This window comes from Muntiacus reevesi, chromosome 2 (genome assembly GCF_963930625.1).
Source record: "Muntiacus reevesi chromosome 2, mMunRee1.1, whole genome shotgun sequence".
Taxonomy (NCBI): domain Eukaryota; kingdom Metazoa; phylum Chordata; class Mammalia; order Artiodactyla; family Cervidae; genus Muntiacus; species Muntiacus reevesi.
The window spans coordinates 68,866,669-68,893,643 of record NC_089250.1 but is presented as its reverse complement, the minus strand read 5'-3'; the positions used below and the strand labels follow the sequence as shown (position 1 = coordinate 68,893,643).

Below are 26,975 nucleotides of genomic sequence, written 5' to 3'. Positions count from 1 at the left end.
TTTTGGAGCCCAGAAAAATTAAGTAATGACTGGTAGCAGGAGAATGAAAAAGAAAGAGAAGGTCAAAGCCAGGTTCCCAAGGAAGAATGACTGGTAGAGAGACAGGAAAGAGGAAATCAGAGGGAGCGTGGTAACCGGCATCTCACACACATCACCATAACCCCTCTGCTGGCCCCGCAAGTGCCTCACAGGCAGTGGAGGGATTCGTTGCAGTGGTGGGGGCTGGGGAGGGAATTCAAGCCCTAGACAACAGCTATAGAAAAAAGTACAAAAGAAATCCAAAATATTATGATGTGATAAATAAACATGCAAGACCCATAAATGAGAATTTGAAATGGTATGAAAATCAAGGGTCTGATGAGGAGAAAAATGAAAACTGTTCTCTCCCTGGGCCAGCTGGTTCGAGTTACATTTTATGAGCAGCATGTGGATTCCAGCGCCCTTGTTGAATTAGTAACAGAATCGCACATTAGTTTTAAGGCTCCCTCTCGAATAGGAACATCATAACGCTTTTTAATTGGGGCTGATAAAAACGTAGCATTACTTGTAGGTTTCTGAGAGAAGTGAGTTGTGAAATTGGGTTTTCATTAAACCTAATGATGGAAAATTAAGTATAGTGCGTCTGGTGAAATGGGGTGTGATAAAAGGCATCACTTCTGCATTATCAGAGGTTAATAAGGGAATAGGTGAAGTAAGATACATTGGAAAAGGGAGTCCAACTAGTTGAATTAATAAACCTTGAAAATCCCTTGGTTCCGAGTCTTCACAGCATCATTAGCACCAGCGCTGACATTATTACAAATGTTACAATGATACAAGTTGCTAAATTTCAGACACGTTTATTTTCCATTCTAGTGTTGGTTTTGCTGACATCGAGTTTACAGTCTGTCTAGCAATGTGTTTAGAGGAAAACATCCATATTGGTAGCTATTTGGCTTTGGAAACACTTGGCATCTCACAAAAATCATCAGGTGCTTGATCCTAAGAAGTCTATCTCTGCTAGATAGCTGGTCTCCCAGGCCACCCAGGCCCATGGGTCTCTGAAGATATCTGTCCCCGTATATGATGGTGGCTTAGGTGGGAGACACTCCCAGGGCTCTAGGCACTGACTCTGGTTCATCCTGTCCTGGAAAACCATGAAGTACAGCATCTGGATAAGCAAACCCAAGTGTTCCTTTTTTCTCCAGCCCCATGGGTGATATTCACCAGAAGGATGCCACATATCCATGGCAGCTGGGACACCTACAAGTCATACGTACTGAGTCACTTCCATCATGTCTGACTCTTTGCAACTCTATAGGCTATAGCCCGCCAGGCTCCTCTGTCCATGGGATTCTCCAGGCAAGAATATTGGAGTGGGTTGCCAGGCCCTGATCCAAGGGATCTTCCCAACCCAGGTATTGAACCCACATCTCTTATGTCTCCTGCCTTGGCAACCTGTTTCTTTATCATTGAGTTATAAGACATAATGTGTCTTTAAAGAGAAGGCATCTTCTTAAAATCCTTTCTAGAGGCTTGAAGGTTCGTAGACATTCACACCTCTCTAGGCCTACCTCACTCCATGTCTTACAACTTTGCCCCCATCACCTCTCCACCCTCCGCCTCCACTCCATCACAGCCCCCTTGCTGTTACATAGATGTGCTTGGCTTTTCCCACTTCTCTTCTTGTGCTTCCAGTGGGTGTCCTTGTCTGTCCACCTTAGAGGGTTCCAAACTCCTGGGCCACAGACTGCTACCAGGTCATGGCCTGTTAGGAACCCAGCTACATAGCAGGAGTGAGCAGCCAAGTGAATGAAGCTTCATCTCTGTTTATAGCCACTCCCCATCGCTCACATTACCACCTGAGCTCCACCTCCTGTCAGATCAGCCAGAGAGAATGAATGCAACGCAGTTGAATCAGCCCAAAACCATCCTCTACCCTGGATCCGTGGGAAAATTGTCTCCCACAAAACTAGTCCCTCATGCCAAAAAGGTTGGGGACCACTGTACTAGACTGTCAAGGGTGAAACCTGTCTTCTGAGCATTTCCAGTGCCTGCCAGAATCCCTGGCACAGGGTGAAGTCTCAGTAAATCTTAACTCCCGATCACAAGGGTGTGATGGAGGAGGGAAACAGTGCCCACATTTGCCAGCTCTGTGTTGAAGCAGTGCCAGTGCAGATGTGTTACCTATGACCTCACATCCGAGGAGAAAAATAAGTTGTATTTTCCTCGTGCTTGCCAGGAAACATGTGCGTACATCTCACCTTCTTACATCATGTGCTTATATCTAGGCCCTTCTTCCTGGTGCATAAACTTGTAAGTTCTAGATCTTTCTGTCAGCAATCATTTCCTTAATAGGAACAGCTTTGCTCATGCCAACATATAGGAGGGAAGTTCACTTTTACAGAATCAGTGTTAGATGGATTATTGTGACATAGAGACAAACTGAAAGATGCATGGGTTCTGTTAAGAAAAGTTGCAGAAAATGAGGAAATGCATGCTTAACCTCCCAGGAAATGAGTATGGCATAGCCCTCATGGGGTCTGCCTTGGTGCCTTGCAGTGTCTGAAAACATCTGGGTGAGACACATTAAATCTGGCAGTCCTCATCTTATGCGCACCACAAACACCATGGTCTAGGGCATAGAGTGTCCACGACTGGGAAGAGAGACCAAGCCTGAATGGTTCTGGATGAGATGCACTGGCCCTAGAACATTGACAGTGTGTGACTGGCAGGGAGTTCAGAGGGTAAGAAAGTAGTTTTACTGGTACAAGGGGAGCAGAGGCATTCAAATTCCACCCTCAACAGGCATCAGTTTTGAGGGTGGCCCAACTAATATGGGGCAGTGAACTCAATTCAATGTGTCTAAAGATTGTTAACAGGGAAGATTGTAGATCTTATACCAAGGAGAGGTGATGAAGGAGATCAGGTATACGGCCCAGACCTGGGAGAAGTAGCTGAAGGAGGAGGTTCACGCCTTCCTACCTGCGAGGTAGGCACAGCATCACTTCTGGGTTAAGACTGTTACGTGCTGGGGAAATCAGACAGTAGGCAGAAAATGATCACACTGCAGATGCCAGAGCTGGAGAGAGCAGCTGAGAGGGTGAGGGTCCCTGCTTTTTACTGTGGATCCAAAGACTGGCTCCAATTCCTCCCAGAGTACAACCTGAAGGAAACAAACTAGTAGAGAAACCAGGTCACAAGGATACAGTCAAATGGACCAGAAGCAGACACATGGCTCTGTTCTCCAGGGACCACCAAGACATTCCAGGCTGGCTGCAGGAGGGTGCCCCCCGTATCCAGCTTGCCCTGCTTCTCACTGCTTCTGGGATTGGCCTGGATTGGCCACGACCACCCTGGCAAGCCTGGAGGACGGACAGAGCTGACAGCCAACCTGGGAGCTTGGATTTACTCTGTAAAGATGCACCCTTGAAATAGAAACAGACTGCCAGTTATTGTGTCTGTCTGCTGTTTAGTTTTTAAACCCGCCACTACAGCCAGGCCAGGGAAACCACGCATCTCTGATCTTTCTGAAATTCCCTGATCAGTAGTCCTGAGTTGCTTCCCTCAGTCCTCCCCATGTCAAGCCGGCGGAGGGACAGAGGACAGAGGACAAAGCTCCTATAGGTGATGGCCTGTTCTGCCTCCTTCTCTTTGAAGCAGATGGCAGCCGCGGGGAGCTGGCGCAGCCCACCCTCACGATCCAGACTCACCCCTACCGAGCCTGCGACCCCGTGGAGATGAGCTATCCCCGGGACCAGTTCCAGCCCGCCATCCGGGTGGCTGACCTGCTCCAGCACATCACCCAGATGAAGAGGGGCCAGGGCTACGGGTTCAAGGAGGAGTATGAGGTAAGAGATCACCCCGCAGGAAACTTTCTGGTGGGCGCAGAAGCCTCATGGACGCTACAGTCTTGCTACTCAAAGTATGGGCCAGCAGCATCAGCAGCACCCGGGAGCTTGTCAGAAATACACGGTCTCAGTCCCCACCCAGATCTGCTGCTGGAGTCACATCTTCCTTCAGTAGGAAGAGAGAATGACTTGAGCCCCCATCCTACACATTGAAGAAAAACCAGCAGGTGTCCCCTGCCTTCCAGTGATTTCTAGGAGGCCTGCTTGCTCCTGGTCACCTGTTGCCTCATGGTCATGCTTCTGTTGTGTTTTCAGCACCCGCCCCAGTCAATACCTCATCTGGTGACCGCCATCCCCCCTTTCTCTGTACCTCTCCACATCCATTGGACATCCCTTACCTTGCTCCCCAGCCTGTCTCTATTGCCAGGGACGTGTGATAGCAGTTGTTACTGAGGTTTTGGAAATCACAGAAAGATTGCCGTACAAGAAGCACCTGAAGTACAAGAAGTACAAGTCCTTCTGAGGTTCTGGCCTCCTGACAGGTCTCTGTCCACTTCCTTCCCCAAAGTTCTTTTCAGTGTCCTCAAATTTTCCTTCTTTTCCTCCTCCTTTTTTCCTAGCAGCCAAAAGAGGACTCCCATACTCCGTTTACTTTTTTTTATGCAGAACAATTTCGCTTTCTTTATCTCACTCCCTTTGTTTCACTCCTTGCCCATTAGGCCTCACCTTTTGCAAACAAAAAGTAGAATGAAAAAAGGAGGAACTCATTAAGATGTTTTCTTGCCCTAAAGAGCACCTCACTCCCCTGGAGGAATTTTGCACCCTTCCTGTGCCAGTCAGAATGCAGCTGCAAGCAGCTTTGGAAAGAGCATCTCATTCTTCTCTTCTCTTCTCTCTCCCTCTCCTCCTCCTTTCCCAGAATATCTTTTGAGCACTTACTGTGTGCCAGGCTCTGAGTTATTTGCACTGGGTTTTCTTGTGGTGGTGGTGTTTTTCTTGCCTTCACATGCAGCATGTGGCCCAAATATGCTAGGTTCAGTTCAGTGTGTGCAGTGAAAATGCGTTGACTCAGATGCTACACATTTGGAATTCTCGATACCGAGGACTAAGTTTAACTCTCAGACTGTATTCTGAGAAAGCGCTTACACAGCAGTATTTCAGAAGCTGTGTGAGGTCATGAAATTGTGCCAAACCATGGGGGAGGGGTCCAGACCTCAATGCAACAAACTGTGTGGCCTCTCAGCTTTGCAGTCTGACTTTTAAAAGTCTTTATTAGTTAAATGAAGAGTTTGGATACGGTGATTACTAAGGGCCTGTCTGGTCCTAAGACTTTATGAGAGTGTAAAGCACAGTAGCAAGGGGAACGTTTGACACATTTATGAGAACAAAAACGTTTATGTCAATGAATGTAAGTAATTACCAGCTCAGGAGAACTAGCAGTTAATTTCAAATATGGTCTAAGTAAAATAGCATTTTTCACATATCCAAACTATAAATTTTGGGAGGATATTGGGATAAGAATCGCAGGAGATAGTCTCATCACCTCGCCTCCCTGGGCCTTATTTCCTAGGAGGTTGCTTGAATGATCTTGGTCTCAGGGGGCTGAGAAGCTCAGCAGCTGGAAGCAGGACCTCGGTCCTTGTCTGCTTTGAAAAAAAAAGTTCAGCGAAGAGACAAAGATTGTGAAGCAGGTAAAGCGTTTATTAGAAGTGATATACATGTGGAAGAATCCACAGGTGGACTCAGAGTGATTTTCACCCAATAGGAGTGGCTTAGCTCTCTTATATGGGGGCAATTTTCCAGATCCCCTCAGCCAGTCATCTTGCTCATGTGCATATTTGGTCTGACTCAGGGCCCTCTCCAATGTGCATGCACATCTTTCAGCCAAGATGAATTTTCTAGTGTGAGTGTTTCTGGGAGGTTGGCAGGACATATTATGGGCTGGCACCCCCCCACCCCTTCCTTTGACCTCTGAGGATCTTTTCTGCTCACATGTGGTCTGGGATATCTCCTTGATCACAAGAATGAGAAAAAATGTGATCAGCTTATCTTTTATTCAAGCAGGGCTCTGTTGTTATCTCTTGTTCTGAAGTGTCAGGGGAGACTGTTTGGAGCTGCTCAGCCTGGGGCCCATCTATCTCCTGCCTCAATCCCAAGCCCTTAAAGTATGTGTGATGAGGGGAGGGGGACACATGTATGTGCTTACACTCACTTGTGTAGATCTGTCTGCTGAGCGAATGTCAGGAGAGGGTGTGTTGTTTATAAAGATATGGTCAGTATCATAAAGGTTGAATAAGTCATCAGTCATAACATTTAATTTGTTTTAAATTTTCAAAGAGCATTAAGGGATCAATCTGTGTGACTTATCCGAAAGGGGTCAAAGTAGTCAAAGCCTGAGAAACACTGTTCTAAGAACTTGCAATCTAAAATTTGAAAACAGAAATACAAATACATTTGCCAATTTTGGTGCATTGCCAGCCAGAATGATGTCACTTTTAAAAGCATCCATCCCTGTGTGGTGGGATCTGGGTTGACATTTTTTTTCTTTTTTAACATTCCTTTGTGTGTGTGTTCTTTTTTATAGTTTCCAAACTTTCTAGCATGGAAATTAACTGCTTTTATAGTGAAAGAGAAAACAATACATGTTGTTCCATCATTTGGACTTCAACCAGAAATAGCATTAAGTAGGCTAGACTTGCCCTCAATCAGTTCAGATTACATTAATCAGTTAACTTGAATGCTTAGCTTCTAGTTAACAGTATTTCCTGATTAACTGGAGATTAATTGGAAAACATTACTTAATAGGAGTCTTTCCACTAACGGAGACTGTAGCTGGATGTTGTTTTGATCATCAAGGCTCCTGTGATGTCTGGAAGCTACAGACTGAGCAAAGAATCACAAATCCACTTGAAGACCATTTCCTGTTGTAGACAGAAGATTCCCGGGTCTTCAGGCCTCCTCTCAAACCTACACACATGTGCTCTGTCTGTGGCCTGTCACTCCCCTACCCTGCTCAGTTTTTTCATGCAAATGAGTGGGTTTGACAAGTTGACATATAAGGGACCTCTCAGCTGTAGCAAGCTGTGTCTTATAAAATTCAGTTAAGTTTTTCAGTCACTCACAAATTTGTTCATTAAATATTTACTAAGTATTTACTATTCCCAAGGACTGTTCTAGATATTTGGGATACACCAGAGAACAAAAATAGACAAAGATCCTTGTCCTTGTGAAACTTGTGTTCTAGCAGAGGAACCTCAAAATAAACAGTAGACTTAAAAATAAGGAAGTCAGTTTACAGTAACTTACTTACTGTAATATGTTAGTCAATAATATAGTATGGTAGACAGTGATAAATACTGTGTTACAAACTACCCCAAATCTTAGTGACATAAAACAACCAATTTATCATGTGCATTGATTCAGTGGATCAGGAATTTGGACAGAATACAGCAGGGGTAGTCTGTCTCTACACCATGATGTCTGAAGCCTTGACTTGGAAGTTTCTATGGCTTAGGGATGAAGTGATACAGAAGTGTCTTCACTCACATGGCTACCAAGTGATGTAGTCTGTCATCTGGATCTCAGCTGGGATAGCCAGCTGGAACACCTATACTAAGCCTCTTCAGGTAGCCTGGCTTCTTCACAACATGGTTGCCTCACGATCCTTGAACTTCTTCCGTAGTGGTGCAGGGCTCCATTGGTGAGCCTGCTAGCTAACAAAGTGGCAAGTGCATCACCCCTTGTGACCTGCACTTGGACACCACAGAGAACACTCCTACCACTTTATATTGGTTATAAGCAAACAATAACTGCCTATATTCTACGGAAGGGGAATTAGACTCCATCCTTCTCTTTTTTTTAAATGTATTTTATTATTATATATTTGGTTGTACCAAGTCTTTGTTGCGGCACATGGGGTCTTCAGTTTTCTTTGCAGCATGTGGGGTCTTCTAGTTGCAGCATATGAGCTCTTAGTTTGCAGCACGTGGGATCTTGGTTCCCTGACCAGGGGTCAAACCCAGGCTGCCTGCATTGGGAGCGCAGAATCTGAGCCACTGGACACTTAGCCACCAAGGAAGTCCCTAGACTCCATCTCTTGATGAAAGGAGGGGCAGCAAGATTCTAAAAGAGAATACAAAACAGGAGCAGTTGGAAACTCTGATCTATGGCTCATACAATCTTCCACAAGTAAGTACCATGGGAAATCAAAAAGTACAGGGAAGGGAGAGGGTGTATTTCAGGAACATGAAGTGAAGGGGGTTCCAATACTAAACAGACTGAAAGGGCCGTCTTTAATTATGAGATGTTGGCAGAGACTTTGTGAAAAATATCTGGAGGAAAAGAGTCCAGATCAAGGGAGTAATGTATCTGGCATGTACAAGGAGGTCATGGAGTGAGTAGAGTGAACATGGAAGAAAAGCAATAGAAGGTATAGTTGGAAAAATAAAGGGGGCCTGATCATATAGTGCCTTATATAAGGCCCTATAGTTGAACCTGGAGGAAAAGCAATAGAAGGTATAGTTGGAAAAATAAAGGGGGCCTGACCATATAGCGCCATTATAAGGACTTTAGGTTTTTACTCTGAATGGGCTACAGAGCCACTGCAGTGCTTCCAGAAGACAGGTGATTATTTCTTGACATTAATTTGAAAGACTGATTCTAGTTACTATTTGAAGAATGGAAACAAAGGAAAGAAAGTGTAAAAGTAGGGAAGCCAGTGGAGAGGCCATGCGGTAGCTCAGTGGAGAGATGGTGCTGACTCACATGGAATGTGGCAGCAGGGGTGGTGAGAAGTTGTTGGACTATGAATGTATTTTAAGAGCCAACAGAATCCTCACACATCATACATGGAGACTGAGAGAAACAGAGGAGTCAAGGGTGATTCCAGGGTTGTTATCTGAGACCCTGGAAGGATGGAGTTGCCACCAGTGGAGATGGGAACCTGCAGGTGGAACAGTGAGGAGAAGGAAGGAATGGGGAGTTCCTTTCTGAACTAAGCTGTCCAATAGATATCCTAGTGGAGATGGAAAGTAGGTAGCTGGATGTATGAGACAGGAATTTGGGAAAGAAACCTGGGCTTTGGAGACAGTCTGGGGAATCATTGACATAGAGATGATATGTGACTGTTTAAAGTCAGTGAGTCTAGACAAAGATGAGGACCAAGGACTCAGTCTCACAGAATTTCAACTGTAAGATGTTAAAGCACTTTTCCTAGACCAGGCATTGTATTGGTCTCTGAGAACTGAGGAGACAAGATAGAGTCCTTGCCTTATGGGAAGAGTGAAAGTCATTCAGTCATGTCCGACTCTTTGCAACCCCATAGACTATACAATCCGTGGAATTCTCCAGGCCAGAATACTGGAGTGGGTAACTTTTCCCTTTGCTAAGGAATCTTCTCAACCCAGGGATCAAACCCAGGTCTCCTGCACTGCAGGCAGATTTTTTACCAGCTAAGCCACAAGGGAAACCCAAGAATACTGGAGTGGGTAGCCTATCCTTTCTCCAGCAGATCTTTTTGACCAGGAATCAAACCAGGGTCTCCTGCATTGCAGGTGGATTCTTTACCAACTGAGTTCATAGAGCTTATTCTTAGAGATGGGCATATAAACTGACTAGTTCACTATTTGGCAAAATGTCACAATAGAGGCATCCTCAGAGCGCTGTCCAGCCCCATCACTTTATGGAAAATAGATGGGGAAACAATGAACACAGTGACAGACTTTATTTTCTTGGGCTCCAAGATCACTACAGATGATGACTGCAGCCATGAAATTAAAAGATGCTTGCTCCTTGGAAGAAAAGCTGTGACAAGCCTAGACAACATATTAAAAAGCAGAGACATTTTTTTTACTGACAAAGGTCTGTCTAGTCAAGGCTATGGCTTTTCCAGTGGTCATGTATGGATGTGAGTATTAGACCGTAAACAAAGCTGGGCACCAAAGAATTGATGCTTTTGAACTATGGTGTTGGAGAAGACTGTTGAGAGTCCCTTAGACTGCAAGGAGATCCAACCAGTCAATCCTAAAGCAAATCAGTCCTGAATATTCATTGAAAGGACTGATGCTAAAGCTACAGCTCCAATACTTTGGCCACCTGATGTGAAGAACTGACTCACTGAAAAGACCCTGATGCTGGGAAAGATTGAAGGCAGGAGGAGAAGGGGACGACAGAGGATGAGATAGTTGGATGGCATCACCACCTCAAAGGATGTGAGTTTGAGTAACCTCACAAAGAGTCGGACATGACTGAGTGACTGAACTGAACTAAACGGAGTGCTATCAGAACCCGTGGAGGTGGGATGAATTGAGCCTAGCCTGAGGTTGGATGGCCAGTGGCTTTCTGGAAGACACGAAGTCTAAGTCAAAGCTGGAGAAATAGGAGGGAGCATAGAAGGAGATGGGGCTGAAATTGTTAAGCAGGCATGGGGTTGGGGCAAGGGGGTCTTGTCAGGATGAGGAGTTTGGATTTTACTCCAGGAATAATGGGGAGCTACTGAAAAAAGCAGGATTTTTTAAGCTGGATTCACATTTTAGATGCAACTCTTTGTCGTAGACCAGAGCAGGGAAACCAGAGACAGGTGGGCGGCTGGAACAGTAATTCAAGGAAAATATGAAGTTGCCTGAACCAGGAGACTGGGCCCTGAGCCCAGATAAGCCCACACACATTCTTTCATATAGAGCCATAAAATCATCTTGTTCTCTTGAGCATGTAAACTTGAATATATATTTTAAGTTCAGTGACTTGAAATAATGCATGAACGGTCCTGAACTGAGAGTCAGAATGCCTAGGTTCAAGTCCTGTCTCTTTGATTAAGTATCTGGGTGACCTTGGGCCAGTCACGCCTCCTCTCCGGGCCTCCCTCTTCATATTTATGTAATGAGAGTGAAGACTTTGGTCAAAGGGATCCTAAGAGTGCTCTGTCCATGCAGAGTTGGGAGCCTCAGTAGGAACCAGTTGTCCAGGTCAGGTGGTTCCTCCATCCTACCTGTATCTCCACTAGACTTCACTCTCTGGAGCTCCCACCCTGCTAGTTATGTCTCAAGCCTTAGCTACCATGACTGACTGGGGGGCCTTGTGTTCCTAAGTACTCAAGGAGGCCTAAGGCAAATTAACTGCATTTCCCGTACAGATCTGAGTCTTAGAAGCTTCCAATGTTGACTGCATGTTAGAATTACCCAGGGAAGTTTTAAGAACACCAATACCCAGGCCGTCTTTCAGACCAATTACATCAGAATCTCTGAAAGTGGGATCCAGGGATCAATATTTCTCAGCTCTCCAGATGACTCTGATGTACTTTCAAGATAGAGTCACTGGTCTCAGGAGACCCACGGAGTCCCCAGCACTTGGCTTGCTGGTGCCCACAGACCCCTCCCCTCCCCTGCGGTAAAGACTGCTGGTGACGTCCACTGCCTATGGAAGCGTGTGCTGACCCCTCAAATCTACCCTGTTATTGGAACACCACCACATTAAAGTCAAGGGGCTTCTGCACATGATCTTGGATCTCAGAGTCTTCCTTCCTCCCCTTCCTATCACCCCCAGTCCAAATTCCCCCAGCTTCCCCCAGTTACAAAACAGAAACCCTAAGCATGCCATCAAATGTTAACAGATGTTGGCTGGAGAGTTAGGCTTGTCTGTGAGTCCTAGAACCCCAGCCACCATCAGGGTCAGCTGAATATCACGTTTGGGGAAAGAAGATGAGGTGACTTTGTGATGGAGAGAAGGAAGACAAGCGTGTTAATCCCAGTCCAAGCCAGGCAGCCTGTCGTCATAATGAATAGAACAAGCCCAGTAGGGAAACCAGAAGGTATCTGGTTATTACAGCTCCATTAAGACTATTTAAGGCAACAAGGAACAGCTGTGAGGCATATGATACAGCCTAATGAAGAGCAAACACTTGCTCATCTTCCAGCTCTGGGCAGACACGCCGTGTGCGTGGCTTGTGTGGGGTGAGGCCAGTGGCCAGTGTTGCCATCTTTGTTAGTCATCTGTAGGTGGTGTTGGGCGGGCAGCTTTGATGGAGTATAACCATGGGGATGGATGCTTCAAATCACCCCCAGGTGCCCTCTGCTCTGCTCAGAGCCACCCAAGCAGAGACAGAGCTGACCTTCTGCTCCTACAACTTTTTCTTTTTTTTCCCTTCACTTGGTAAGAGAGTCACAAAATATCCCACTGTAGGTAACCTCTGGGTTCTGGTCCAGCTCTTCAATTTGCAAATGAGTGATTCTTGGGTAAGGACATGGGGAATTAGTGGCAGAAGCCCAAATCATGAAAGGGAATACCATGCTTGCTCTCCGCTCTGGAAATTCATAATGACCAAAATAGAAAGACCTGATTCCACCTGCTTATTTCAGTCCATGTTCCATGGATTAAAATAAGGAGAAATTGGGCCATTTCCAGAGGTGTCCCAAACACATCATGTGGTTTCAGACTTGGAAGTTTGAACCCTGTGGTTTCACACTTGGAAGTTTTTCCTATTAAGAAAGTGCTCATGTTCAAGAGACTATTAACTGAAACTTTTCCTTTGAGCTTATTTTTATTTTTCCGCTTGGTATTCTGTTTACAACATAGCAAATAGATATTTTCTATTTAACTGGAACCTGCCCCAATCAAAGGAGCAATTTTGAGGTGCTACTGTAGAAAACTATCTCAACTGAGAATCAAGACCTGGTTCTCAATTTGCCCCTGACATCACGGGTAGACTGGAGTGAGACTCTTCCATCTCTGGGTCCACGTTTCATCTGTGAAACATTTGATTGTATATCATGGACTCCTGAAGCCTGATGATACATGCTTATGCTTCATTTGGCCAGAAACATTTATTGAGTACCTACTGAGTACCTTACCCTGAGTAGAGTGCTGGGGATAGTTAGAAAGATAAAAACAGTAAAGACCCTACTTTAGAGGAAGCTCTAAAGTCTTGCCATACTATTGTAATTATATAAAAGAACCCTGGTTAACACACTTTGAGAAAGGGCAGTCCAGGCTGAAAGCAGGTTTTGCTGTTTAGTTTTGCTTTTGGTCAGTTATTACTTCAAGAACAATCAGAAATTTTCTAAAAGATGAGACACTTAGTTGAAGAAAAGTGGAAGGCTGGGTTGAGGAAAAGCATGCATGATGGAGCAGACCACACATTTAGGGGCTCAGAAACATAAAGGAATTGAAATATTGCAAGTCACCTCTTACATGGGAAAGAAAGATGCCTGTCTAGGAAATGAGAAAACTCAAAATGAAACTAGTTAGGGAAATAAACAGGAAATTTTCATGGTTTTCCTGAAGAGAATTAACCAAAAAAAAAAAAAATTAACTAACATGGCCTTTGCCAGTCCACCCCTTAATTCTAGCTGACCTCAAGTTTAGGGGCAAGCTGTTGACCCAGAGACACCCTCTCAGAAGCTCACGTGTGAAGATGGAGAAAATGTGTGGACAGGGCCAACAGGCTATAGCCTGGAATGGGATGCAGGGGTCTCCCAGATCACAGACTCGGGGATGGGAGGAATAGAGGTATCCTAGTATGAGCTTTCCCAGCATACTATAGGCCTCTTGGAGGTAAGGCCAGCATCTTGCTCTTTTCTCTTCTCTGAAGCATCTGGAAAATAGTATGAAAAGTCAGAGAAAGTGAAGTCACTCAGTCGTGTCCGACTCTTTGCACCCACATGGACTGTAGCCTACCAGGCTCCTCCGTCTATGGGATTTTCCAGGCAAGAGTACTGGAGTGGGTTGCCATTTTAGCAATACCAAATATTAATGTAATTGATTTGGAAAGTACTGGTGAAACCAATTTATGAATAAGAATAGTTCCATGCAGGACTTCCCTGGTGGCCCAGTGGTTAAGAATCTGCCTGCCAATGTAGGGGACACAGGCTCCATTCCTGACCCAACAAGATTCCACGTGCCACGAGACAGCTAACCCCGTGTACTGCAGCTGCCGAGCCCGCACTCTGGAGCCCGAGAGCGGCAGCTGCTGGCACAACCTCGACCCCATGCTCAGCCACAGGAGAAGCCCGAGATGGCTGGATGGCATCACCGACTCAACGGACATGAGTTTGAGTAAACTCCGGGAGTTGGCGATGGTCAGGGAGGCCTGGCATGCTGCGGTTCATGGGGTCGCAAAGAATGGACACGACTGTGCAACTGAACTGAACTGAACACCACAAGTAGAGAGTAGGCCCCACTCACGTCAGCTAGAGGTGCCCAGCATGCAGCAACAGACCAGCACAGCCAAAAAAAATAATAGTTCCATCCAGAAACTTAAAAGGCAGTATTTCTTAAAGAGAGAAGACACAGAAAGACCCTTATATCCACAGGCTATCTCTGTAGGTGTGTAGAGTGTCTTTAGGGTCAGTCTTCCCCAGGAATTCGCTGTTTCCATCTACCTTCCTGCCCAAAGCAGTGGTTCTTTTTTATTTATATGTATGATTTTATTTATTTTTGTGTGTGACTTTGCTGGGTCTTCCTTGCCACGTGGGCTTTGCTCTAGTTGTAGAGAGCAGGGGCTCCTCTTCATTGTCGTGCACAGGCTTCTTACTGCTGTGGCTCCTCTTGCTGCAGAACCCATGCTCTAGGGCACCTGGGCTTCAGTTGTTTTGGTTCCCAGGTTCTAGAGCACAGGCTCGGTAGTTGTGGTACACAGGCTTAGTTGCTCTACGGCATATGGGATCTTCCCAGACCAGGGATCAAACGCATGTCTCCTGCATTGGCAGGCAGATTCTTTATGACCAAGCCTCCAGGGATGCCCCTAAAACAGTGGTTCTTAAACTGTGCTATGTGTCAGAACCACCTGGAGTTAGTAAAGAACTTTGAGATACTGGTTCATTGATGCAGGACAGGCTGCAGGCCTCTGCTTTCTACCAAACTCTCTAGACTATCTGGGTCCCTACCAAAGTGTGGGAACCACTGACCTAAAATTTGTCATTTAAAGGAAATTGTGTCACTTTTAATGGGGCCTTTTAAAGAGAGCTCTGTGACTCTCTATGCAGACACACGCTCAACTCTTCTGCTTGTTCCAAGCTTCTGTCACAGACAAATATCCCCATCTTGCTGCCATCTGATTTTCAACTCAGCATCTCCTGCCGAACTCATAAATTACCATCTACTCAGTGACACAGCACACAGTAGTGTTTGCTCTCCTAATGCCACTCTGAGCAGCCGTCATTAGCCATCCTCCCCTGCCTTCTCTGTCCACATTTATAATCTCTGAGATGTGCTCTATTCAGCAGAGAAGGAGGCATTTGTTGAAAGCATGGCCTCTGCCAGGGCCACTGCTAGCTCAAAGAGCACCTTAGAGTGAAATAGCAAAAAACACACCTGCCTCAAGATACTTGACTTTATCACCTTCCAGAAAATGTTCATAATATGTGCAGAAATCTCTCATACCTACCAGATGCATGGTGTTCACTTAGGTGTGATGCTCTTGAGTTATGTGCAGCCTGCACAACCATCCATGATGGCTCTTGCCATCCGTCAGCTAACCATGGTCTTCAGTAAACATGGGCATTTATCAAACTCTTGGACCACAGTTGAGACCAGACCATAGGCTTCCAGTGACCCATGAAACTCCTCCTCACTCCCTGAATGTGTCTTGCCTTTACCTAGGATGACCAGCTTGTCCCAGCTTGTTCAGGATGGTCCCTGTCTTTTTAAATTTTTACTTTTATTTATTTTTTCCCAAACTTTTATTTTGTGTTGGGGTATAGCCGATTAGCACTGTTGTGATAGTTGCAAGTGAACTTACGTAAAGGGACTCAGCCATCCATATGCATGTATGTATCCATTCTCCCCCAAATTCCCCTCCCATCCAGGCCGCCACATAACACTGAGCGGAGTTCCATGCACTGTACAATAGATCCTCATTGGTTTTCCATTTTCAATATAGCAGCGTGCACATGACCTCAGGGTGGTCCCGGTTTTAAACAAAAGTCCTACATCCTGGAAACCCCTTTCGTCTGAGGCAAACCAGGAGGGATGTTCAGGGAGCCCCCTGTCTTTGATCTGGTGACAATAAACTGTATGTTTCTGCTCAGTAGGAAGCAGGAGAATGAATTCTGGGAGTGAGCCCGGGAGGCTTGATAGCTTATCCTTGGGGCAGAAGAGTCTGAACACCTGTCATGTGCCAGGTGCCTGTAAGCACCATCCCTGGTCATCAGTAACCATCGTAAAACTCCATGGGTGTATTTTTTTTAATTTATTAATACATGCTGCAATATTTATTGGGGGGATGCAGTGTGTACAGTTCTATGAGTTTAAACAAATGCATGAACACGCAAACACTCAGGATACAGAAGAGTTCCATCAGCAAAAGATTCCCGTGCCGCCCCTGTGTAATCAAGTCCTCCCCTCACCCGCTACACTGAAGGTTTCGTTATTGACTTAATTGTCAGAAAAGTTCATTGAGACTTTGAGTGGTGAAATGATTGGCAGTAAAAATATCCAGACACTCTAGTCTGTCTGCCTTTTGCAAAGCTCTGCCTTTCCCTGTCTCATATGCATGGCAAGAGATTTTTTTTGACACTCTACATGAATGAAAGACCCAGGTAAGATGGCTCCTCCTTGGTGAAGACTGTCCAGGGTCTTCCCTGCACCAGGAGAGTGGAATCACGGGGAGAGTCACGGGATCTCCTGCCCGGGGAAATCCTGGCAGGGTGGGCTCATCCTGGAGGAAGCAAGCCCTCAGCTGTGCCCTGGAGTGTCAGCCAGGGACCACCTGGTCAGCAGAGCCTGGGCCTGGTTTTGCTGCACCCCAGGGCATATCATATCCAATTGTCTCCAGGGATACCGCCAAGCTGAAGGGAGTAAGGAGGGCATCATAGCTGTAACAGAATCTGCTAAGGTTAGTGGATGAACAGGTGAAAGAAATGGAACAACATGGGAGCCAATTCTCGGTTCTAACAGGAAATTGAAGTGTGAATGGGGGAGACCATGTTAGCTTGCAGAGTGCTATGATTCAGCGGAGTGGGGCAGAAGAAGCCTGAGATGTGTGGTCAGGGAATCCAAGCTCCTGCTGACTCCAGGGAACCTCAGCTCCATGACTGGGAGGGATGGTGGGCAGGTGGGTGGAATGCAACCAAAAGAAGAATTGATCTGGGACAGGTAACAGGTGATAATCTTATCCTGCAGTCTATGAAACCTGTCAAGAAGGATGAAGAAGGGTTCAAGAGACAAGTTCTCTTAGCCACTTGTCATGATGCTGGTACTGGTTAGCCTCCCTATTAAAAAAAAAAAAAAATGTCCAAAGCATCCCCGTTGACTTAGAATATCTCATATCTTTGGCCGTGGTCCACAAGACCTCAGCTGAGCACCACACCATCCGCATGATATGTCACTTACATTCCCTCAACTCTGGAGAGCCTCCCTTAAAGTTCCAGAACACACCAACCTCAGTCAATCTCAGGACCACTGTATCCACTGTCATTCTGTAACATTCTTCCCCCAGCTCTTGTCATGGCTGGCTTCTGCTTATCATCTATTTTTCAGCTCAGCTGTGAGACCTCATGGAGTTGAACGATCTAGATTTAGGAACTGTGGGACATCTCAGGAAGAGGATGTCAGAAAGGACTTTTAGGACATGGGCTGTGTTAGGCGATGTGGGGCTTTGTTCTATTGGACACCATCAGGAAGTGGTAGAATTGGGTACCTTGGTAAATCTTGTTAGAAGGGGCACAAGCTCAAGGCTAAAGCTGAACTTGGCACAAGGAGCAGCAGTCACTCATAAGAGCCAAATTGGGGTGGGTTTGGGCTTGGACAGCATTCCTGCCTTTGTTTGTTTATGTTAGAATAGGCTTCCTTGGTAGCTGAGATGGTGACGAATCCACCTGTAGTACTGAAGACCTTGGTTCAATCCCCGAGTCAGGAAGATCCCCTGGAGAAGGGAATGGCTACCCACTCCAGTATTCTTGCCTGGAGAATTCCGTGGAGAGAGGAGCCTGTTGGGCCACAATCCATGAGGTCAGAAAGAGTCGGACAGGACTGAGCACTCAGCATGGCTGCAGAGTGGTCATGTGTTTGCCCTGCTCCGCCTGGGTCTCAGGGTTGTCTTGTCTGTTGTTAGCATCCAGAGAAATTACGTTCAGCAGGAAAGCACCAAGGTCCGGCTGGGAGCGCCAGGCCAGCTCCCGGAAGTCAGGGGCTGCGCTGTCCCTTCTCAAATGTCACTTTTCCAAAGAGTTCTGCACAGTTCAGCCAGCCTAACTTGGCCCCTCATCCTGAGTCACTGTCTGTCCCAGGACTTTGTTTGCGGCTTTTGTAGCACTTATCATAGATAAGAATTGTCTCGTTTATTGTTGGCACCTTCACACAACTAGGACAGGAAGCCCATGAGATCTCACCTGCCGTGTCCATTGCTGTTATTAGGACCTAGCACAGTCCTAGCACTCAGACTGTCACCAGGAAAGAAAGGAAAGAAGAAGGGTTAAAGGGAAGATGAGCTCACTTGATACGTATTCTTGGGTCAGTCATTTCCTGTTTCCGGATCACTGTGCTGATCTGTGCAGTGAAGCAGTAACATTCTCCAAAGGTCCTTCCAAGGATTCAATGCTTGCTACAGCTCAGACCTCCAGAGAGGCAGGCATCCCCAAATGTACCTTTTAGGACTGAAAAAACCTGACCGCCTGAGAAAAGCAACACTAGAGGAGTTGGAAGCATTTCCACGCTCAGGGAAAAGTGTAAAAATAGAGCTCAACACTCTCAGAAGTGAGTGAGAAAAGGAAAGTGGAGATTGATAATGGGTGAATATAATGAGGTGGCAATTTTGGTTTCAAAAGAGTGTGATTAGCTCCTAATGACTGCCACCATTCCCTGGTCAATCTACTGTAACTAGCCACTAATGCAAAAATAATGCCCCTCAGCTGGCTCACTTTGAAGATGGAGAGGAGTCTCCTTTTCATACTTTCACCCCCTCATGTTTTTTCCCTGCCTAAGATTATCCCCTATGAGATTGTAGCTCCCTAAAAATGGAAATGGATGTGTGATCAAAGTCTGCGATTTAAGGAGTCATAACCACTCCCTCCTGGACAGCCCCGTAGTATTTCCTCTCTGCCTTTGTCAACATCATCCCAGCCCCCGGGCCCACCCATTCTCTTTCATCCCCCACCGGGGGCACACGGAGGCCCCCAGAGCTGTGCCAGGGGTCTGTGTGGTCTCTACGGAGAAGTGCCACTCAGCACAGCTCGTCAGGACCATTTAGGATTGTTCAGAGGAGATCGCCACCCTGGGTTTATCCTGACGAGCGCGGCCTGGATATAGAAAGGACTGCCAAACTGTGCCATCCCAGGCCCCAGGTGGACATACGCCTGTGTCCACCCAGGAGGTGGACAGGGACACTCATTAATCTCTGCAGTGCCGCAGTGCAGAGGGAGCGTGCGAGGGGCCCCATGGATCAGGGCAAAGGCAAAGTACATGGAAACAGGGTAAATGAAAAGTCCCAGTGGGTCTGTCCAAAAGTGAAGCAGAAAGCTTTTGTGTGTAATGAGCTCTGATCACTGAGGGCATCCAAATAGCAGATGTTAGGGATCATCTTACCAGCTGCCTGGAAGCCCATTGTAGGTCGGAGCACAGACAACTTATTTTAAAGGTCACCTCCAGTTCTCAGATTCCAGGATCTTTGCCTTCTGTCTGCACGGCACCCACCTCACCCACTATTTTTGTTCCATCTATCCATCCATTCGTTTATTCAAAGGGGATGATTCAAGCACATATGAGATATGAAGTCAGCATTGGTTTATGAAGATACCATCATGAATAAGATGCTACCACTTACCTAGAGTAGCCCATCATCAGGCTGGAAGATGAGATTCAAATCATCAGATGTAGAGAGTCTGTGTAATAACAGAAGTAACTAACTAGCTGGGACGCAGTGGCATGGTGGGAAGGTAAACGAGGAAGGTTTCACAGAAGAGAAGGTGCTTGAACCGGATTTTGAAGGCTATGTAAGAGTTTTAGCAGGCAGACTCAGGTGGGAGACAATTTCAGGCTGAGGGAACACAGTGTATCTAGTCAGTCTCAGAAGTTTCTAACACCTGAAATTGTCTGTAGCATTGTGATTAGTTGCTAATCATTGATATATTGATTTAAGGATAAGCAATGAGATTGGAGGGGCAGACGGGGTGAAATCATTAAGGACCTTGTATTTAAGAGTTTGGAATTTATCCTCAAGACAGTGACGGGGGAATAACTGGGTCCTATTCACAGTTTAGAAAGATTTCTTTGATTATACAGGAGAATGGATTGGAAGGGGCAAAACCAAGGCCAGAGGAGACTTGTGGGAAAGTGTTTCTCCAGGTAAATTCACTATTTGCAAGAATCATAGCCGCACATTAGAATCACTCGGGGAGTTTTAAATACTACTGATGTCTGTGTCCCTTAGACGCTGATTTAGTGGTCTGGGGTAGGGCCACAGCTTTGGGAGTTTTAAAGCTTCCACAGACAATTCTAATGTTCAACCATTATGAAACCTTAAGTTAACGGTACCCTGAGCCCTGGCACATAATAGGTGGCCAGCAGATTTTTATTTAAAAAAAAAAAAAGAGTATGAAAACATTCACAGGGGGCTATTCTTGGTTTCACACCACTTTGGGTGGATGTAATTAATTAGATAAGCATCAGGAAGTCCATTGCTATGACTGAGACCAACACACCCCATCCCTACAAAGACCCAGGAATATAGAGGCCTGGCAAGTTGCCTAAAAGAGCTGGAGCTCCCTGGCTGGGATGAGAGGATGAGGCCAAGGGCTGGAATCTGGCTGCCGAGAGTTCCATGCAAAATTAGGAGGCGTTTGCAGACTGCAGATGGCCTGTGCTGGTGATGACAGGGATGCAGGGTGATGGTCAATTACAACGAGGAGTAAGTAGAGGATGCAGGGGAGGAAAAGGAGACGCAAGTCCTCCACTTGCAGAACGAGCGCTCTCTTATCTCCCCAGCGCTTTTTAAAACTCAGAGGTAGCTTAGAGCCTTGTGCCTGTTTGCTTCTCCAGGGTACAAGGCAAAGGGTTTCTGACACCCAGAGAACTACATTCTGATCAAGTAACAGCTAGGAAGGTGCCCTGTTACCCCAGTCTAAAACCCTGCACAAAGCCAAGTTGGAGAACATGGCTTAGCCCAGGCAAGCACCTCTCACCCCATCTCCATTCACTCTGGAAAGGCTTGGTAACAGAATGGACACCCATTCTGTCTACCCCAGCCACTGCCTAGCTGAGGAACATGGTCATGCTTCTAGAGTAAAGTTCAGTAAACTACAGCCACAGGCTGAATCCAGCCCAGCACTTGTTTTTGTAAATCAAGTTTTAGAGGGACACAGCCATGCCCGTGTGGTTGCACTGTGTCTGTGACTGCATTCACTCTCACTCCACAACACCAGAGTTGAGTTTGAGTAGTTGGAACGGAGACTCCTGGACTTACCAAGCCCATACCGCCTATTATCTGACCCACTGTAGATAAAGCTTGCCAACTCCTGCTCTGTGAAAAGACCCACCTAGGCTGGCTTGAAATAGACATAGGAGACTGGAAGCGGAAAAGGGGGCATCCTGAATGGTCTGGGCTTGGAATAGATAGTGGTCCTGCCTGCCTGTAAAACATCGCCTGCTGAATGGCTGGATTTCTGGCCAATCAGGTCACAGATCCTCCTTGCTCAGAATGTAGAGGTGGTAAGAAATAGGTGGGCACAGTCAAGGCTGGTGAAATCAGATGACTGGAAGCTCCTCTCCCCTGCCCTGCTGCCAGGGAGCTGTGTAGCCTGAGGAGGTAACACATCCAGTGTCAGAAGCAGTGCAGAGGCCAGCTGAGCAGGACAGCCAGCTTGTTCTTCCAGAGGCAGGAGAAGGGCAGTAATCAGGAGGTGTTCTGGCATTCATGCTTCTAAAGCTGTTCCCGTCCCCTGAAATGCCCATCTTTCTTCTCTGTGAAGTAAGTGGCTGCACCCTACCCAGAGTTTCTATGATACTTGGCTGGTAACTCTGTTAAATCACTTCACGCAGTTCTTTCCTTGTCTGTCTTCTTTCTCTTTTTAATTCATTCGTGTATTTATTTATTTTTGCCTGCACTGGGTCTTCATGCTGCACGAAGGCTTTCTCTAGTTGCGGCGGCAGGGGCTGCCTTCTAGTTGTGGTGCACGGGCTGCTCATTGCCGCGGCCTCTCTTGGTACGGGGCACAAACTCTAGAGCGCAGGCTCAGTAATTGTGGCGTACGGGCTCCGTTGCCCTGTGGCATATGGAATCTTCCCAGAGCAGGGATAAAACCCATGTCCTTTACATTGGCAGGGAGATTCTTAACCACTGGACCGCCAGGGAAGTTCCTATTCTTTTAAACTGATGAGTCTCATCTCTTCCTTCCCTCTGGCTCTGACCTTCTATATCCAACTTCCTAGTCAGCATCACAGCTTGGATGTTGACTAATCATCTCAAACTTGGCTGCTGCTGCCGCTGTTCTTATTATTTTGAACATGTTCAGAAGTGAGTGCCTAGGCATGGTTCTAAGTACTTTATACACCCAGAACACCACACTTAATTCCTGCTTCCCCAAACCCGTTTCTCCCCCATCTGTTTCTTCTCCATTTCAGTAAAAGATGTGACTCTCCACTCAGTTCTTCCAATCAACAGCCTTCACCTGTCTCTCTCCATCATAACCCACGTCTGAAGTAGGCGCGTTGGTACCCTGCCTGCCTCCGTTCCACTCACTGGTCCCATGTATGCCTATCCAGTGCCCGCCTCCTGTGTCTTTTTGCCTAAGGACTTCCTCAAGACAAAAAGCATATGCACACCCTGCCTACCGAGCATGACAGAAGTGCCAAGGGATTTCCTAAGAGCTGACCTCAACAGTGACTTATGGGAACCTGCGGATGAGCACCCCGACTTCCTTCTCCCTCTGGGAGGACAACTCTGAGGCCTGAGATGGGCCCATGAGATTAAGCCCAGTCACAGTGGTTACTTGTTCATGGATCTACCCTCTACTGACTTTCTTCCCTCGATTGTCTGACTCTTCCCCCTGCCGCCCACTGTGTTCCTTAGGCTTACCTCCCAAATAAATCTCATACTAGAATCTTTGTTTCTGAGTCTGCCTCTGGGGGGAAACAAAAACCTGCAATATCCAACTGAACATCCTAAAATTAATCCCTTCTCGCTGTATCCACTCCCCATCACCTTGGTCCAGGGTACCCTCATCTCTTGCCTGCACTATTGCAAAACCTTCCTAACTGATCTCCCTGGTTCCTCCCTGGGCCTCCTAGAGTCTGTGTTCCATACACGAGCCAGAATGTGCTTTATAAAACAGATAGCAAATCAGCTAACTGCCCTGCTCGAAACCCTCCAGTGGTTTCATCATCACACCCAGAATAACACTCAGCTTGTTACCAGCAACCACAATGCCTCATAGAGCCTGAACTCTCCCCGCCTCTCCAGATGCTTTTGTCACTGCTTTCCCCACCTCATCCTTGACTTCGGTTACCACCTTTGCATCTGCTGTTCTCTCTGCCTGGACCACTCCCCACTTCTCTTGGCATGACTGCCTTTTTCATATCAGGAAGGAATTAGCTTAGATGTCACCTTCTTAGAGAAGCCATTCCAGACTGTGCAATCTGAAATAATTCTCATTCCCCCATCACTGAACCTCTTCTCCACTTTATTTTCTTCATGACAGTTCTACTATTTTAAATTATATATGCTTCCTTGTTCCCTTGCTATGTCTCCCAATCAACTGGAAGCTCAAAGGGGCTCTATTTCTTTGTATTCTGAGTACCTAGAATACTGCCCAGCACATATTAGGGATTCAGATACTCATCAAGTGAATGAATAAACAAATGACTCTCCTCCTGGACCAGATTTGACCTCATCTCACACATAAAAGATATCAATAACATCTGAGTCAGTGAACAGGTGAAGAAGTCAGGGAGGGGCCAAGTCTGTGTTCACCCCAGGCCCCATCCAAGAACACACAGGCTTTTACACTGCATGACCCATCACAGTGGGTCTCCCCATTGGCTCAGCTATACCCAGATAAAGCTCCTACCTCAAGCCATTCTAATCACTCTGTCCTTTCTTTTTAGGCCTTACCAGAGGGACAGACAGCTTCGTGGGACACAGCCAAAGAGGATGAAAACCGCAACAAGAATCGATACGGCAACATCATATCCTGTAGGTGACCTTCTGGGAGAACTGCGGGCTTTGGGGACTTAGACTTGAGGAGACCATCACTATTATTTACCTGGAATTTGTTATCAGATAATCCTTGATGTTTCCAATTTCAGGTCCTCATGCTAGGCATGGAGCTCTGGCTCAGATTCCCTGTCATCCCTGGGCTGGATGGCTGATCTCAGCCAGAGGGGCTGGGCAGGGAGCTGGCTCTAGGCACAGTGGATGCAGGAAATCTCTCAAGCTTGGGTCTCGTCTGGTGTTATCCAGTCAAGAATTCTTCAGGTTGGGGAGGAAGCCCAGACGCAAGGGTGTTCCTAGCAGGCCCCCACTATGCAGAATCCCATCATGGCAGCAACGCTGGGTGGAGAGCAAAGTCTACCCATGAGGGATAGGCTGAGAACCCCTCGGTGAGAGATACTGCTACTCCGGGGAGGTAGAGTCCTAAGCAAGGACTGATGCTTAGAAGGAAACTGTGAACCTAAGCCTGAGGGTTTAGGAAGTGGCCAGCTCAGGATTCGGAGGAGCCCATGGCTACCCTGTTCACACAAGAGGCAGGGCTTAGGGCGTCATGACTCCCGCCAGACCCCACTGCTGCTGGGGGCAGGGCTCGGTAGTGACGTGAGTACCTGCCACTCAGGGTCTGTGTCGGCATGGGCGTTGGGTGACTCTGAGCCTGCAGGAGGGAAGCTGGTTTTGTGTGGACCTGGGGGAGGCCTGAAAGGACATTGCCTTCTGCTCAGCAGCGAGCCTAGCATTCCTGGAGGCACCCCGTCACAGAGCGTGATTTGATGAAGACAGTGGCACGGAGTAGTTGAAGCCCTGGGCTTCTCTCCCCGCTACGGGGCCTTGGGCTGGTTACCTGACCTCTCTAAGCTTCAGTTATCTTGCCTTTAAAATGAGGAGAAGAATAAAGATAGGATGGTTGGGGCAGGGCGAGAAAGGTACATAAAACCCTCGACACAGTACCTGGCACCATTACTCCTAGCCACAGAGTTACTCTCTCAGCGTCACTGATGAGCAGTGTGGATGCACCAGCCCTTCTTATTGTGAGCAAAATTCACTGAATACCCATGTGGGGACGTGGAATAAGCTGGTTTGGGGCAAGGAGGCATGATCAGATCTCTGTTTTGGAAAGATCACCAGGGCAGCACTTTGGGAGGGTGCTTGAGATCGGGGGAGGCTGGAGGCAGAGAGACCAGCTCAGAGGCTACTGCAATGGTCCTAGCAAGGGACAGTGAGGCCTTAACAAGGGCAGTGACAGTACTTGGATGGGACCCTGCTTGACATTCAGTGCTGGGAGGAGAGGGAGAGACAGGTATGATCAATGCCGTGCACAGCCTTCTACGCAGCATAATACAGAGGACAAGTTTCCTCTACGAAATGCGGAGCATATACTATGATTAGAACAGGAATCTACAACAGCCCCTCTCCTGTGGTGCAGCCAGCCTGGACCTTTTGACATCTCATCAGCTGGGTAACAAGCATCCTTAGGTCTCCATTCTCAGAGTAACCCAGTTCAGCCAAAAATATATATATATATTGAAAAACAAGTTACTGCTAGCACAGTTCAGTATTTTGTTTTGTTTTCTTTGACTGTCTAGACATTGCCTAAGAAAAAGCTTGGAGGAAGAAAGCATAAGATGCAGGCAGCGTGTGAAGGAAGAAAGAGGCAGAAGTTTCAGCTTAGCTGTTTCCTGTGCTGATTCAGAAATCGACTGTGAATGGGAGAACTAATCAGAAAAGCATTTATAATTTGTCTCTTGGAAGAGAGTAAGGCAGACAGCAAGATTTCCTGCAAATGAAGTGTTGGAAAGAGACGTTCACGCGCTCAGGAAATGTGTATTAAGACCTAAGATGTGTGGTTCTCCTCTGAGCCAGGGAGCGCATATTCTGGGCCCAGGTTCTGCTGGCTGTGACCATTCTGTGCTCCAGAGCCATGCATACTCGTGCCTTAAAATATTTGGTCATGTGTCCCTTTCTCCTACTAGATGGTGAGTTCAGATGGAGTCCACTAAATTATAGGCTGTAAGACTGTGTGCTCGCTCTAAGCCTCAGTCTTCTCTCTGTAAAAGGGGTATAATGATGAAATATTATAATGGAAAATAATAATAGAAAAAAAGTAATGACTAGAGCACAGTAAAGAGACCCTGCCTCCCTGAGAGACAAGGGTATCCAGGTTATGGTCCAGGACAGGTTTATGGTCCAAAGCCTCAGGGGCCAAGGATGGGAAGTTTCATATCTTTCTGGACCTCCCAGTGCTCACCCTCTGTGCTCAGCATCCTTGCCCGAGCCATGATCCGCTCTCATTTGGCCTCTGCCTTCCTTCTTCCTGATAGTTCCACATCTACTTTGGCCCCAGTTTTATGCCTATCTCTAACAGAAGCCAGAGGGACCTCCTCAAAATATGAGTCAGATCATGTCACTGTCTACAGAAAACCCTTCAAAGGGCCTCCTTCAGTGTTGAGCCCTTCTTGTCCAAAGGCCTCGGCCCTCTCTCTGTCTCATTGCTCAGCCTCACTGTGGTGTTCTCCCCACTGCAGTCTCCTCAGTTAAGCCCCACTGCCCTTCATCCAGGACCTTGAACTCTCCACACTCATCCATGACACAGGGCCTTTGCACGTCCTCTTTGCTCTATCAACATGCCCTTCCCTCTCTCTTTGCTGCTGCTAAGTCACTTCAGTCATGTCTGACTCTGTGCGACCCCATAGACAGCAGCCCATCAGGCTCCCCATCCCTGGGATTCTCCAGGCAAGAACACTGGAGTGGGTTGCCATTTCCTTCTCCAATGCATGAAAGTGACAAGTGAAAGTGAAGTTGCTCAGTCGTGTCCGACTCTTCGTGACCCCATGGACTGCAGTCTCCCAGGCTCCTCCGTCCATGGGATTTTCCAGGCAAGAACACTGGAGTAGATTGCCATTTTCTTTTCCAATGCGTGAAAGTGAGAAGTGAAAGTGAAGTTGCTCAGTCGTGCCCGACTCTTAGCGACCCCATGGACTGCAGCCTACCAGGCTTCTCCATCCATGGGATTT

The 26,975-nt window shown here is 46.9% G+C and overlaps 1 protein-coding gene across 1 annotated transcript in view; it reads left to right on the top strand.

Moving 5' to 3' along the window:
• PTPRT (protein tyrosine phosphatase receptor type T) overlaps positions 1 to 26,975 on the top strand; it is a 1,090,723-nt gene that overhangs the window by 1,001,755 nt on the left and 61,993 nt on the right. Inside the window, exons 17-18 of the mRNA XM_065919188.1 lie at positions 3,643 to 3,830; positions 23,859 to 23,946. Of these exons, the coding sequence (XP_065775260.1) occupies positions 3,643 to 3,830; positions 23,859 to 23,946 (276 nt within the window). The remainder of the gene's footprint in view (positions 1 to 3,642; positions 3,831 to 23,858; positions 23,947 to 26,975) is intronic.